Source organism: Eleginops maclovinus, chromosome 15 (assembly GCF_036324505.1).
Source record: "Eleginops maclovinus isolate JMC-PN-2008 ecotype Puerto Natales chromosome 15, JC_Emac_rtc_rv5, whole genome shotgun sequence".
Taxonomy (NCBI): domain Eukaryota; kingdom Metazoa; phylum Chordata; class Actinopteri; order Perciformes; family Eleginopidae; genus Eleginops; species Eleginops maclovinus.
Genome location: NC_086363.1, coordinates 4,387,576 through 4,404,073, shown reverse-complemented (window position 1 = coordinate 4,404,073; position 16,498 = coordinate 4,387,576). Strand labels below are relative to the sequence as shown.

The following is a 16,498-nucleotide window of genomic DNA, read 5'->3' as shown; positions in this document are numbered from 1 at the left end:
TTCTCTTTTAATTGTAGTGGAGTATAATTATAATGGAGTATTAAACGGAAATACTCAATTAAAGTAGAAGTCCCTCAAAATTGCATTTCATTACAGTACTTCAGTAAATCTTAATTACTTTACCCCACTGACTATGGTACAGTCGGTGGGCTAAAGTAATAGTCACAGCTAAACACAAGGACAACATATCTTAATATGTTATGCTTATTGTTAAAATGATTTGAAATCTATGACATACTGATCCATTAAACTGAAATCTCTGCCTGCCTTATTGAATTGGTGTTGCATACACACAAGAAAATGTCCTCTTTGTTAAGGTTATGGTTTACATTCTTATTTCATTTTAATTATATAATCATATAAAAGGATAAAGGTGAAGATTTAAGGTAATCTAACTCCAACACACAGGAGAATGCTGTCATAATATAGCAACAAAACAAAAAAGCCCTCCAAAACACACCAGTGTGAGCTTTTGTTCTGAAAACAAGTCCCACCAATTTCCGGTCTTCTCTCAGGTTCTTTTTACAGCTAGCTTGATGCCTCGCGACGTCCGAGTCAGCGGGAGTTAGCTTGGCCTTCAGGGACCCGGATGATTGATTTCAAAATAAAAGCTACACTAAGACACTGGATGATTTACTTTGTTGATAATAAATAGGGGGATGTTTTTATCAGTCAATGAGTTAGAAAGGGTGAATCACTTATGATTATAGTATGTACATACATAGTTGAAAACGTATTTAAATGCAATTATAATCATAATAAAGGAGAATAAATCATATTATAATAAAATGAGCATTACATGTTGTCACAATAAAAGCTTTTTGGAGGACATGTTGTTAGTTATAATACATGCTTAACCAATGACTAAAGAATAGAGAGGTGGTACCCAATATGCTAATTGATAATAACAAAATCATGTTATAGTTTCTTCATTGGGCCTACTTACAGCACAAGCCCATTGCTCCCAGATCTTATTATCTTAAACAGAAATACAACAAAATCATATTTACTATGAGGCTAAAATAAGCTTCAAGAGCCCATTTAACCAGTGTTTGGATTAGGTGGAAGGAAGAGGACAGGAAGAGGAGATGAAATAAGAAAGGTAGGGATGGGAAGGACAATATGAGAAGAGCTAGATTTGACAAAGGGAAGTTAGATCATAGTCATGTAAATAAGCTATTATGGCCTGAGCACTTTCTTAATTTTATTTAAATACATATACATCACAGCCAGAATCTGTCTGCAGTGATTGAATGTTCAAAGTTATAATATTGTAAATGTTCTCTGTAAAGGAAAGGTCTCTGTTGAGCTTGTTTAAATGCATTGTAACTGCTCCAAAGGCCTGGATACAAAACGCTGTTCATGATTTGGTATTTGGGTGTAGTCATTTCTGGAGGACTAGAAAAGGTAACTTGTTTGTAGAGAAAGGCATCTCTCCTCCATGCCATATAAGGAGCCCCTGAAAGTATCGCATTGTGTCACGATGAAGTCAGATGAGCTTTAATGGTGCCTTTAAGGGGCATGGGACATTTAAAGAGGTGTGAGAGGCCCCCTTGACACTATTTTGTTTAATGCATTTTAATATTTTACTTTTTTCACTTGAGAAAAACGTCGTATATTAGAAAAGTTCTGAAGCTCCCAGTCACATAGTATTACTTTTATTAGTGACTGTTTTTTATACTGAGTCATTTGGTATTGATAAAAGCTCTTTTAATACTCTTTAATATTTAAATAGTTCCTTACACAATTCACTTCATGGATTATTTACATGTATACATCACTTATTTTTCGTAATGTATTTACAGTAATGTATCTGTTTTTTAACCCTAGTTATGTTACAAAGTGACGACGTTGAAATAAAGGCGGAAAAAAAAATATCGAAAGAAAAGAAGCAAAGCAATCAGTCCACCAAGACCACCTTATCATTTCCGAGCCAACATTGAACGTATCAGCATTATCACCGGAGCAGATTCATCAGCAAGTCGGTCGTTTTCTTATTAGAATCCAGAACAATAATTTAAAAAAAGGTAAATATGTTCATGTTACATTAAAACTGGTGTTATGTTGAGTTCTATTGCATTATTTCTCCACGACATATAAGATCTGTTTAGCAGCGGATCATTTGTTGAACGTAAGAAGCTACAATACCGGCAAGCTCGTATCCGGTGTTCATTCAAAGTGTTTGTTTTATACCTGAAGAAATGTAAAGCATATTTAGACTGTAAATATTAACCCGAATTTATAATATACGGTACATGTTTGAAATGCATGAATTACAATGAGGATTTGTGCTCAGTGATGGCTAGCTCTGAGTGCTAATCCAACCATTTCCGCATTGATCATTGTACGCCCTGTTCGTGTTGCAGCCTGTTCCGTTTATCTCAATGCTGCACTCTTTTTATTTATTTGTATGCATGTATTAAGTCCTTCATTTTTAAAGTCTGGAATTAAATGTATCAATTATGCTTTTCTAATTGTATATATTTTCACGAGGGAAATGGCCAGCCGTTGTATTGTAAGAAGAGATTCTTTGTCCCAGACTCCATTCACGAATCTGGCAAAATGGCAATTGCCTCCCTAACAATGAAATGTAATTGTGAGAAATTATTATTGATATTTTTTTCTGAATAACTATCCCCCTTTTGAGAATTCGGCATAGAAATAAATACCAAAAAACCCTTAATTTTACTCAAACTGGTTTTAATCCCATTCACTATTCTGGCAACAATTTTGCCAGAATAGTGAATGGGAGTGAATTGTTATTGTAATTATAATCTTATATTTTCTCTGAATTAGTGTCCCCTTTAAAAAAAAAAAAAAGGTAAATGACAAGCTTATTAATGTAGTAAGCATTTAAAATTAGGGATGGACCTTTTTTATTGATGAACAGGACATTAAAAGGGCACAATTTTGAACGGACGTTGTGGTCTACCCCTGCAAGAAAGTGGCATGAATAATGACCAATTTGCTCTCCTCCTGCACTGTGTAAATGCTCTTAAAATATATATATATTTGTTATGAAGCTAAGAAGTCTATTTGTGGTAATTTTTCAGATTTTCTTAACCCCTTTTAGCAACAATGAATGTCGATCATGAAGTCAAACTGCTGGTGCAGGAGATTCTGCGTCTTGGCAGTAAAAGTAAGTCAGTGCTATGATTCTGCCTATTAGAGGACCATAGTGATGTGTTTCATCTTTATGTACCATGTTCCATTAACCATGCTCATGCCATGAATTCTAATGAACCATGAACATGCAGTCATGTGATGTTGATCAGTGATTGACCTTAGTTCTGGCTCACTGCTGTAAACAAATAAACCGGGTCATAAAGCCCTCTGTCTTCATTTGTATTGAGTCTTAGAATATCTCTTTAAAGGGGCTCTATTCTGTTACTGTTCAGGTTCATATCAGTATGTAGTGCCTCTCCTGGGACATGTCTCCATGCTTTAATGTTCAAAAAGCTCTTTATGTTTCTCATACTGCCTGTGCTGCAGCACCTCTTTTCACCCTCTGTCTGAAACCAGAGCCCAGTCTGCTCTGATTGGGTAGCTGGCCGGCTCTTTTGTGATTGGTCAACTGCTTAGACATGTCCCGCCCCTTAGCCTATCACGTACAATGTTTTGGAGTACTGGCCAATAGAAGCATGAGTGTTACATAGTGATGTCACTGCAAATTTATAAAAAAGGCAAACCTAGAGACATTTCTCAGACCGATACATGAAGGCTCAGATCATTATTACTTTTAAGATACAACTATCATTCTGGCTCTTATTTCAGATGCTGATGGTCAAACCAGCGTGACGTTTGGGGTCCTATTCAACGACGACCAGTGTGCCAACATCTTCGAGGCGTTGGTGGGCACCCTGAAGGCGGCCAAGAAGAGGAAGGTGGTCAAATACGAGAGCGAGTTGCTTCTGCAGGGCGTCCACGATAACGTTAGTATCACCCTGCTGCAGGAATAAGGCCCCGTCTGTGTACCATACGGCCCTCCGGCAACTTCCTGAATCCCCTCAAATACTGAGCTTCTGTAGCGGCTTGTCACTGAGCTTCGGTTTTCAGTTTTCTTCCTTCACGTGCAATGCTCAGTATTTGAATTTAAACAAAACGGATAAGATCAAACTGTACACTTATGGACTCAGCTGGTATAACTGCGTATGAATTCATTTGATTTCACTGTGCCAAAATGGTATTAAAAAGTAATTGGATAATCTTTAAGGTTATCAGGGGCTAACGTTTATATTTTCAGATGAAAACTGGTGTTTCTCTCCTTCTCAGGCGCTGCTATTTTATCAACCAAGGGTCTGAAATGTCATTTTGATACACTTTTAAGACTATAAACGCACAAATCAGGATTGTAATCATTTGTGTAATGCCTTCATTCAGGATTTTGTTTGTTAATCTTTGGAGAAATTACACTAAAATGTAACTTTTACAACCAAATGCCTCTCTTGATGGCATCACTGTCGGGATAATAGACCAAGAACTGGCGACATTTAGCAACTTCTTCACATCTTTAATTGGAGCATTCTGATCTTTACAAATGTTTGGTAAGGACACTACTTTGGAAAGATGTACTAGGTTAATTTTTTCTTTATCAGCCTCAAATTTCGATGCGAGTAAAGCAGCATTATTGAAATAAATCATGTAATGCAGTGCAGCTTTAAGACCACAGGTAGTGTGCGTCCACCAAAAGTGTCCCCTAATGGCGGTTCCATTTGTTTGCATAAGACATTTCTACTACCTCTTGTGGACTTTGTAAAAAGACATTATTACACCAGTGCTTTTGGAAATAGAAACTACTAAGACAAGTGCATTTCAAGAAAGACTTTTGCACCATTTTGTACTCGTTGCAATCTGCTAGAGTAGTTTTTATTCCATCTTTTTACATGTGATCTATAATGAATTTTCTCTGCTAAACAGATTCCAAATCTTGCCTTTCCTAAGAAACAGTCGATAAGCAAACGGCGGGTGTTTTTTTCTCATGCAATTTATGTTGTTGTGTAATAATTACAGGGTTAGTGGTGCGAGATAAAAGATGAATTTTCGTGTTTCTCAGGACCAAATCGACACAACCAAAATATGTTTGATAATTGTCCTGTAGCTTAAATTAGGTGTCTTACAAGATGTGCATTTATAGTTTTATTAGGTTTTTGGTTTTGCCACCCTTTATTCTGTACTGTAGGGCAAATGAAACTTGCAGATCAGGCGTGATAACCCTTCTGTGTACAAATACGGGAGCCCAAATTGGTCAAAATGAATGAAATGTAATAAATAAGACATTATGAACCAAACATCATAGACACACCCGGGAAGAAAACCTTTAATTGTAAAATAATCCGATACGCTTTTTACCTCAGATAGATTTTTATGAAATTCTGTCACATCGTGCTTTTTTTCAAGATGACATTAGAGGTAGCTTTTATTTCAAAATGTCCTTTTCATAAAGTACAGTTTTACACGTTTACAATTTGTGACTCAATGGTCATTTTTGAAATAAAACAGCTGTGGAAATCTTTTCAAATAAAACACAAAATAACCTAATTTATTTTGGAAAGAAGCAGAGCCAATCAGCATTTCATAAACTGAGTTTAAAAATATCTATTGGGTTAGGTTACAATTGAATGGTTCAAACTTTCATATTTTGTCTATATTATTTAATATAATGGATGTCATAATACCTTGTTTACTTTTTTGACCACTGGTGAGGGATTGCAGCTGCTCTCGGGGATAAAACCTAAAAGCACCAAACATCTCTAAATATTCAGCGTCCTCTGCTGCGTAATATCAAGCTTTACATATCGCAAAGAAGAGAGACCACGCCTTTTTCTGCAAGTTTTAAAAGACCCATTTCACACTCACTGCTGTTCTGTCAACCTAGCTAAATCATTTACGCTGTTTGATTTCAGCTTCACTTGAATTATATTATTACTTATCTCTGAACCGTATAGGATGTTGTGCTCTTAACAGCATTGGTGGCATAGATGGATAACAAAAAATGTGTAGAAATTAGGAAAACCGAAAGAGCTTGTTCAAATTATGACATATGTTGAAATGTAGCCGGAACAGTCAAATGAAATCGTCAGAAAAACAACAGAATGGGTTGAGTAGAAGTCTGAAATGTTTTGGGATAAATGGAGAAAAAGCAAGAGTAAGGAGGAAACAAACTGCATCATTTCAAGTCATTTAAGATGAACCTGCTGTGTGTTTCACTGGAGTGAGCTGAACATAATTGCAATTTACAGCACAATTAACACTTAGCAAGATGAGAGCGTTGTGATCAGAGCGGTGCCAATACCTCAAGCCATTCCTGTGAACCAATGGGATGCCTGCATGATGTGTTTATGTGCGTCATTACTGTCTTCTTGTATTGGCAATAACACATTCCTAAATGTACCAAGGTTTCTGTTACTGTGGGATACTTCCGAGGAATAAAATCTTTACACTTGAAGCCTTGAACCTGCTTTGTTGCGTGTTTTCTCTGACAACTCTAAATCTTGAAACACATCTCAACAACACTTACACAGAAATGATTATGTATATTGTTATTATAATGTGCCACTAAGACTACACAAGCTACATTGTTCTTTTACAGGCCAATATGGTGTGTTTTGGTGCAAGAATAGTATGGTGTAAGCAGGCAAAACTTTGAAATATTACAGCTTGTTGCGTTTAAAATAAACAGAATAATCAAGGAGCTGCTGCTGTTTAGTAAATTGTCTTTATTTCGTTTTATCAGACTTTAAAATGATCCGAAAAGCATGATATCTTAAAATTGCAAGATTTATGAATGGAGTTTGGCACCCATTTCCCTCCTAGATAAAATATTGTTTGGTCTTCTTTAAAACTTTTCGTTCAAACTGATTTTAAAATATGTTGAACATGTTATTACCCTTGCTTGTTATATATGTACTTTGATTTATATACTGTACATTAAAGATACTGTTCTGCTGCAGAGTTCTTGTTACCTCACATTGATTTTGGTGTAATTTTGTCAGGTTGATGAAATTTTCGCTGAAATAGACAGTGATGCCTGTCCAAAGGTATGTGAAATGTATTACTCCTGATACACGTCTGCTGCTGCATTCAGGTACTGTGGGAATATATGAAATACCAGACTGGACAATATGCTTAGTGATCAGTGATGAAAAATATATTGTAGTAAATATGTTTAGGTATTTAAGCTATGTTCATGTTACGCAACACCACATTTACTCATTTGTATTGTGAATACATTGCCTTATAAACTATAATGCATTGTTTGAAGACCTCTAAAGTTTATAAAACATTTATAATCAACCCAAGTTCACAACAGGAAAACGCAACCTACACATTGTACTATTAACAATACAATAATAATAATGATTGAAGGTGCATTTCTTCTGCATAAGGAGCAAAACTCTAACATAGCTTTAATTTTGACACATTAAGTTGTTTTTTGTTAGTAATTTAAGTCAAAAAATACATTTAATAAAGTTATGTTCTTTAGCACAATTTAAAGATACTAGTGCTTTACTGGAGGCATGTTTTTTCAATATAAACAACAACATAAATGTATTATTTCTAACACTTAATTATCCTAAATATGTGTTATCTTCTGACTAGTATCACCTTTATCAAATCCAATATTACACTGCATTAATTATAATGTACTTTGTTAATATCCTGTACTGTTTTATTACATTATGTACTTATACTCCTATATAGGGCTTATTTTATTGTCTTCCTTACATACATTTTTTCGGAATAAGCCAATAAAAACGTAATTCTGTTAAATGTGTTCGCGTCAAGTATTTAGAAGATTGATAATCCGAGTTTTTCTACAGTACATGAACGCAGCATCAGTGGTTGAAGGGGGGCGGGGTCCTGTGACGTCAGGGGGTGGAAGAAAACAGCAGAGCAGGAATCAAAACAAGAGACGGACACGCCTTCGCTCCAAAAAGGTTACAGCAGCTTATTCTTTGAAACTACTGCACAATATCTGCACTTAACCCTGCCTGTCGTGCAAGAAGACTCCATAAAAAAAACACAAAGCGAAAAACCCTGCAACAACAATAACAAAAACAACAATAACAACAACAACAAAAGCACCACGGCTGCAGAAATGGAGTCCACAGAAATGTCAGACAGCGTTGACAGCAGCAGCCGTTGATAACAGAGGTCGAGAAATAACATCCGAATCCGTGTACAATGCCCAACCAGAAGAACACCAAGGGAAAGAAAAGCAAACGCACGAACAGCAGCGGAGATGAGCAGGAAAATGGAGCCTGTGCGGCCGCAACAGGAGGCGCGGCCGCGGCGGTTGCTGCACCCAGACACGACCGCTCCAGCGGTAGGAGAGGAAACACAAACACACACACATGTAGAAGTTTAGTGATGCTGCCTTCCTGCCTGTGCGACTGTGACATGCATGTACTGCGACGATTGCAAATGGCTCATATGTCCTCTTCCCCCCACCCCCACTCCACTTCTACCCAACTTCTATTTAAAGAGCTGTCAATTTTTGGTTTGATTGTGTGCACTTAATGCTCGATCACGACTTGAGGCCTTGTATGAAGGAGTGGATGTTGGTCCGTCGTTGTCGTGCATGAGAATCTGCACGTAGCTACTTCTCCACTGCATTGAAATTGTGCTTTGTGTGAGTTGTTTACAATGATTTTAAGAGCAAGTGCTGTTTGTTTTGGTGCAGGAGGTTGTGGGATCAGAACGCAAATAAATTCAAATATTCTTGAAACAGGTGTTGCATGGTGTGTTGGATGTAAGCAGATTTTAAAAAGCGCCTTTTCGTATATTCAGGATCAGTCTTAACTCTTGTTTTATCACATTTCAGTAGAGCCTGATAAGCTAGACATCTTTAATGTGTCAAAGTGTGCAACGGGATTTGGAAAACAGATTATCACCTATGAAAATAGTACCTCTTGTTGTCAAAGGCACCCTGGGTCACTGCACGGTTCTTTGAAAGTCAGTCCACATTAGTAAGGGGGGTTATTTCTCATTGGTTGTGTAGGTTATTGTTATGCAGGCCTCAGCTGTGTTTTCCAGAGCGCACCTTGTCCACAGTGTTTAGTAAGGCTCTGGAGTAATACTGACAGCTCACCACTGGTCTGCGCACTCAAGTGCAAATTCAGTCCATGCAGTTTAACCATACCTAGAAGAAAAAAAGCCACCCAGCAGTACAGAAAATTGCAGCTCAGGACATGAATAGGTTCTTGCCCTTTAGATATAAGCAGTGTAGTACCTTTTGAGTAACTGTATTACATTTTATACAACTGTTTAAACCTACACTGCCGTAGAAAGGTATAAAAACGCTTAAGTTGTGTGCATATGTGTTGACATGAGTGTGTTTATAGTCATGATATTGAATATGCCATAGCTTTAAAATGTGTCTTTTAATCACAACAGCAAACTATATTTGATGATTTATCATTTAAATACTATTTTAAAGGAAATAGATTCAACATGAGAGCGTTTTTTGTTTTCAAATATGTGCATTCACTCTTAATGTTTGCCCTTATTCAGTTAAAATTGAATATCGCACCTTGACATTTTTGATTATTTTCTTACATTGCACTGAGCATAGATTAATGGATTTGACAAGGAAATAATCAGTAGTGTTTTCTCTATGGAGCTATTGTTTAAATCCTGGGTTTGGTGTGTCCAAGATTCATGCAAGCTTAACTTCATCAGTTGTCTCCACTAAAATGCTGAGCAGGGGTAAATATATTTTTCACCGCAGTGGTGAATTTAAAAGGGAGACGACAAACCCTCGCTGACATTGACTGTATACCGGAAGAGGAAAAAGGAAACTATCTCTCCCACACAGACACACACACGCACTCCATCAGTGTGAGCTACTTCTTGCAGAGAGTGTGTGCCCACATTTACTTGATTCACATCCAGACTTGACAGTTGGCAGAGCTTGAATAGAGCCGCTCTCAGGCTTGGTTGGCCTAGTTGAATTTCATAAATCGATGGCGATGAGGCAGCAAGGAGGACACGGAAGTCTCTCTCTCAACATTTTCACCTCATGTTTATATTTATCTTCTGGTGGAGAGACTGCCCTATTGTTTGTTTACATGAAAAACAATAGGGGAAATATATAATAAAAAAGAGGTGGTTATTACATACTTGTTTTGCTTGTCTCATTATTTCCTAGCAAATGACAAGTAGTTGAGTTCTCAATACTCAATGTAGTCTTAGATTTAATTCAGTATTACACACACACACACACACACACACACACACACACACACACACACACACACACACAAGTGAACAAATGTGTCTTTTGTGGGGAATAGAGATCAGAGCACAACAGAATAACCCCCTACTGTGTTTCCTCCCCAGATGCTCAGTGTGCGACCCCCCTCGGCTGCAGCTGGGCCCGGCCCATCAACCTGGAGAAGGACGACTACCAGCGCGTGCTCTGCAACAACGAGCTCTGTCCGTACGGCAACTGGATGCACCTGCAGTGCTTCTACGAGTGGGAGAGCTCCATCCTGGTCCAGTTCAACTGCATCGGACGGGCGCGCTCCTGGAACGAGAAGCAGTGCCGGCAGAACATGTGGACCAAGAAGGGCTATGACCTGGCGTTCAGGTTCTGCTCCTGCCGCTGCGGACAAGGCCACCTGAAGAAAGACACCGACTGGTACCAGGTGAAGCGTTCGCAGGAGGAGCGCAAGAAGAAGCCGTCGGAGAGGAGCACCGGCAGGAATGGGTCCAGCGGAGGGGCATCAGGGGACGGGCTTTACGAGGAGCCAAAGAGAAGCAAGCCACTGGGGGCGACGGGGGGAGGCAAACTTCCCCACAGAGCCTCGAGTCAGGAGCTTCCTCGGAGAGCATCAATGGACCGTCAGAACTCCACAGAGAGAGGAGCATCAGGAGGAGGACTCCCAGCAGGAGGACCCTTCTCCCTGGGGCCTCCTCTGAAGTCTCCATGCGATTCCCCGGGACAGTCTCCTCCAGCTGGCTTCCCTTTCTCCCCCAGTGCTGTCCTTGGAGCAGCGGGACTGCGAGGGTCCCGTCAGCTGGGGGAGTTCTTCAAATCCGCCATGCACATGGACACTCAGAGGAAACACCTGCTGGTCGGAGGAGCTCTGGGTCGGGGCGGATGTTCGATGGGAGCCTCCGGTTGTGGAGCTCACCTCGACCCCGGGTCTGTGATCCCCCTGCCACTGTCCTTCTCCCTCCCCCTCCACCAACGGCTCAGCTCCGGCAGTGTGGGTGACGGCACCCACTCTCACCCAGTGCAGTTCCTGAGGAGGCTGGACCTCTCGGAGCTCCTCACCCACGTCCCCCGACATAAACTCAACACCTATCACGTCCGCATGGAAGACGACGCCCAGGCAGGCCAGGGAGAAGAGCTGCGCAGGTACACCCTCTGAATCCAAGACACAGCAGACTCTCTAAAATAAATCACATAAAGTTCCTCCTCACTCTATAGTGCTAGTACCTGGTGACTCAAGATAATCCACAGACTCTTTATGAGCAGTTTTGCGTAGGAACTATTTATTTCTAACAAACCACTCCATGTTCAGTGATACGAGTGGTGGGTATATTGGAAAGAAAAGACATAGAACGAAAAAAGTTCCTACATAAAACTGCAATTAATACAAGGGGAAAAGTTACATTCATTGTCTGACTATCGACTGTTTAGGTCCCTTATTAATCAGATATAAAAACACTGAACGATCCAAGTTTATCAATATGGCACCTTTCAGCGTTTCATTGAAGTATTTCAGCGAACAGAAAGAAGGGTGTTGAAGGAAGGTCATTTATCATCATCTGGCAAACATTACTATATTTTTACATACACCCTAACCCTGACCTAAATCCAGCAAGAAACTGAAAGAAGATGTTGTTTGTCACATTCGATGATTTGTTTCATTATTAGACCTAAAAAATACCAAATGAAACATACATTTCATACATAATTATTGATGTGAATTGATATTTACTGAATTGGCGTTAGGGAGCTGTGGTCCATCATGTTAGAGGTGCCTCGCCTTTATAATATCACCAATACCTGAAAAGTTGCTCGTGGGATTAGACTTAGTAGAACTTTTTAGACAACTCTTATACAACCCATACTATACCACATAAATCTGCGACTGTAGAAGACGTAATCCTGTTGTTTCTGTCCATGTTGCCCTGTAGGTTTATCCTGTCAGCCCTCAGTGCGAGCCAGAGGAACGTGGTGAACTGCGCGCTGTGCCACAGAGCGCTGCCTGTGTTTGAACAGTTTCCTTTAGTGGACGGGACTCTGTTTCTCAGCCCGTCACGCCACGACGAGATCGAGTACGACGTCCCCTGCCACCTCCAAGGTCAGACTTGGTTTCAAGATAATAAGGCGAGACCCAAATACTAGCTTAAGGATTTAAACGTAGCTCAAAACCAAGAATATGAACATTTTTAAATCATGTAAGCGTTACATATCATTTATTTAAGTTACACATTTGCCATTTTTCTACCTAAATGCTGCTAGATCAGGGGGGAAATCTAGCACTGTTTAAAGATTACAGGACCACAAGCTTGGAATAACTTTATGAGACGAAGTAAGTTCTCATTTTGGAACATTTCTCACAAGTTAAGTCTTTTATCAGCAAGCTAACAGTGTGGCTCAATAACAATAGGAAAATAGGACAGTCTGACAGCTGATCCATCACTTAAGTCCAGACTGATTTATGTAAAACAAATATTTGATGAATTGAAATTTGGTTCAGGTTTCCCAGATGATAAATCCTTACTGCTTGTGTGGCGGCATTTTTATTTATCAAATGTGGATGAAGAATCAAACCATTCAGCTGTCTTTGTTGTGTTTTATATCTTGCCAGGGAGCACCACTGCCTGCAGAGTGACACACAAAGAGTGGAGTTTGCGTTGCGTATTTATAGACAGAAGAGGGAGCAATGGGGGGTTCAAGCCTGGCGGTATATGAAAGGATTAGCTGGCAGTCAGGGCGGTAGTATCAGGAAGTTCTCAGTTCAACACGAGGTGAAGGTCATGCCGTACGTGCACATAGATTGTAAATGACAATATTGTGTTATAAATGTACTTAATAAGGACTTTTCCCAAGCTTAGCACAGGCGTGAGAGCCAGTGAATAAAGATGAACTCTAGCAAGAATCACAGTAATGTCCTAAGTAAGTAAGTGAGTAAAGTCATCTTTATCCTTTGACATTTATCTAGCACTACTATGAGGTTTTTGTTTTACTTCTCCTTGGTTTGCCTTAAAGTGCATCACGGCTTCAAAAGGATGAAGTGTAAATATTTCAATGATCCTTTAAACTAGTGATGTCAAATTGTAAAGTGTCCAAACTATTTACAAATATCTGCAACCAACAGATACCTCCACCAGCCTCAGCTGTAATTTGTGTTGAGAGCTAATCATTAGCATGCTAACATGGTAAATATTAAACCAGCCAAACATGTTAGCATTGTTATTGGGATCATGTTAGCTCATAGACGTTAGCAATAAGCTCTCAGAGCCTCACAGAAAGACTTATTTACCATCTATGAATTATCAAAATCGTGTTTATGTTCAGGTTTTACTGTAGGTACAGTGTTTAATCTGAACACAAACAAAAACACTTGAACTAAGTTCAGCTATCAAGCTCTGGATCTACAGGAAATCAGCTGTGGGAGAGATTTTAAAACAGGACTAAAATATAGTATTTAATCATTATTATATTAGCTCATTAACATGAATTGCAACCATTCATGTTGTTTGGCCCGACGATACTTTCTATTTGTACTGTTCATTTCTATACAGACAGATTATGACAGACTGATCCAGTCCATAATGTGTGTATAGACAAAGAAGGTTTTCCGCTTGCTTCTGCACAGTCTAGCAGTTAATGTAAATGAGCATGGCGGCCGAATGAAGCTCCTTTGATGTGCTGGAGCTTTAATATGTAAAGTGCTTAATATGCATCACAATTATTGATTCATCCTTTCATGTTTATGTGTGCCAGGCACAATATAGACAGATAATTGGGGGAAAAGAGAGGCGGTTGATTAATGCTGTGCAGTTAAAAAGCGAGGCTGGATTATAATTCGTTTTCAGTTTGCGGTTTTATGGTGGATAACGTCAGAGACCTTTTTCACTTTAAGATGTCGTAGTTAAGAGCTGGTGTGCAAGTTTACAGGCCTTATTTTACAACACACGTCACATAAAACACCAGAATTATGACTCTATGGGAGTGACTGGTAATGCAGTCGTGTTTACAGTGGGATTTGGATAGTTATTGCGTGGTTTTTCCCTCCAGTTTAAAGAGCATTAATTAAAAAAACACGTTAAATTAAATTGTTTCAACCATTTTCCAGTCATGTCTTTTTGGCATTCAGAAAGACGTTGAGCAGAGATGGGAACGTTTCCTTTTGGCACATGCCTGGCTGTTTCAATTGAATTATATCACATCCGCAGTTAACAAGTTAAAGTCAACTTTTGTTCACATTATGTCAGGACTCTGAAGTATGGTCATCAGCCAAAGATGCAACGAGGAGTTTTTTGTTTTAGGATTTCTTTTGGTTGAAACTGACTGATGCTTGTTACTCAGTGAATGTTTTACTGTATCTCTTTATTTCTAACAGGCAGGTTAATGCACCTCTACGCCATCTGTGTGGACTGTCTAGAAGGCGTCCACAAGATCGTATGCATCAAATGCAAGTCACGCTGGGATGGGAGCTGGCACCAACTGGGCACCATGTACACCTACGATATACTGGCTGCTTCACCCTGTTGCCAGGTAGGAAAACGGAGGAGCAAATGACTTGGAATAATATTTACTAACCATGAGAGCAGTCATTTTTCAGATTACTTACTGTGTCTTCCTGTAAAAAGCCGTGAAACATTATAATCAGACAGTTAAAGCAATACAATCAAAATAAAATACCCTAAAGTGGCATGAAATAAATAATATATGCATGCATTTAGCAGATAGAGCAACGCTTTCCCTCAGAAAATGAGTACCGACCAAAAAAAGCCACAAGAGATATGAGAGTCACAGTCGTCAGGTAGCCAGAAACACACATTTGTATCCGGTAGGTCAATTGCACCGGTTGTTATTCACTTTTTACACATTTAAAAGCTAGATGTAATGCGTGTTAGGGGACTTGAACCAGCCACCCTCCCTTAAAAAAAGTTGAATTATAGAAGCCAAAGAAACAGAAGACTGTCAGAAACATTCTCGGTTTCTTCCTCAAACTCCCTTTTGCTTAATCCAATGGGTATAAAATGGGAAATGCTTCAGGCTACATTTCATTTTAAAACAGCTGGTGCATGAACACTGGGGAATGCAGTTGAAAGCTAATCAAAAGTTACCGAGTGGACATATGAGATGATCATTTTGTCCCCCCTTTGGAACTTCTATGATTAATTCTTGTATATTTTATTGTCTTGTCCTGTGCACTGACCTGCGTCCTCCTTTCATCCCCAGGCCCGTCTAAACTGTAAGCACTGCGGGAAGCCGGTGGTGGACGTTCGAGTGGGTATGCAGTATTTCTCCGAGTACAGCAACGTCCAGCAGTGCCCTCACTGCGGCAACCTGGACTATCACTTTGTAAAACCTTTCTCCTCCTACAAAGTTCTCGAGGCTTATTGACAAATGCTCTTCATGCAGGCTAGTTAAACTGCTTTTTGTTCTTTTTCTAACACAATCTAGGAAAGATTTTATTTTTGGGGCTTTAAGGTGATTTTATGTTCAGTTCTCTCTTTTATGTTTTTTTATGTATAGAAAAAAAAGTATATAGTTTAAAAAAAAACTTCCACGACAGTACATCTCTGCTGTTAGAGAAAGGAGTTATGAAGTGTGGACGGACACACATCAGTCGAGGAAACACTTTTATCCGTGACAAGTGAATGTATCTGTATGCCAAAATTTGCTTTTATTTTAATTTTTTACCAAAATATAAAGATGAATCTTGAATAAAGCAAATAAAAATATGAGTTGTTGTTGGTTTGGTGTTTTCATTTCACTTTAAACATTCCTCCATGCTTTTTTTGGCATTAATTATGAATGATCTATAAGTTCTTCACCCTTACTTATCCTTCCTCTATCTTTATCCTTTAGCCTGTCTAAAATGGTGACAACCAGATGGTCAAAAAACAATAAAATCCACATCTCCTGTAACTGATAAACCGTTCATCACAGACCTCAAGAGTCATCAGTCTGTGTGTGGATAAATAATTGGTGGGGGCGTCCTCTAGTGGCGCCCTTAAGCATACATCTTTCTCTTAACATAGGGCATAGGCAGTAAAGGCCAGTGCTAAGGAAACCCCCCCCCCCCCGTGTGTGTGTGTGTGTGTGTGTGTGTGTGTGTGTGTGTGTGGCCTTACACGGCTAAATCATGGTGAAGGCTTGTTTTGTTTTTGTTTGACGCATCCTGTGACATGAATTCAGCCCGCCTCTCTCTTCTTACTGCCCCCTTGAAGTCTACGTGTGTGTGTGTGTGTGAGAGAGTGAGTGAATGTGTTGTTTCTCTTCATGTTACAGTGTTTGGGGTTT

At 39.2% G+C, this 16,498-nt stretch overlaps 2 protein-coding genes across 3 annotated transcripts; both read left to right on the top strand.

The window, feature by feature from the left end:
• Positions 1–1,864: 1,864 nt before the first annotated feature.
• abracl (ABRA C-terminal like) lies at positions 1,865–6,453 on the top strand. 2 transcript variants are annotated; one of them, XM_063901678.1, is made up of 3 exons: positions 1,865–2,027; positions 3,074–3,139; positions 3,775–6,453. In XM_063901678.1, the coding sequence occupies exons 2-3, from the start codon at positions 3,079–3,081 to the stop codon at positions 3,957–3,959; spliced, it is 246 nt and encodes an 81-aa protein (XP_063757748.1). In that variant the 5' UTR covers positions 1,865–2,027; positions 3,074–3,078; the 3' UTR covers positions 3,960–6,453. The 2 variants fall into 2 exon arrangements, with proteins under 2 accessions (XP_063757748.1, XP_063757749.1); XM_063901679.1 differs by having other exon boundaries at positions 1,884–2,027; positions 3,054–3,139.
• A 1,430-nt stretch (positions 6,454–7,883) lies between these two features.
• On the top strand, positions 7,884–15,949 carry heca (hdc homolog, cell cycle regulator). The gene is made up of 5 exons (XM_063901677.1): positions 7,884–8,326; positions 10,342–11,365; positions 12,151–12,317; positions 14,586–14,740; positions 15,431–15,949. Exons 1-5 carry the CDS (start codon positions 8,185–8,187, stop codon positions 15,593–15,595), a joined length of 1,653 nt encoding a protein of 550 aa, XP_063757747.1. The 5' UTR covers positions 7,884–8,184; the 3' UTR covers positions 15,596–15,949.
• Positions 15,950–16,498: the final 549 nt, after the last annotated feature.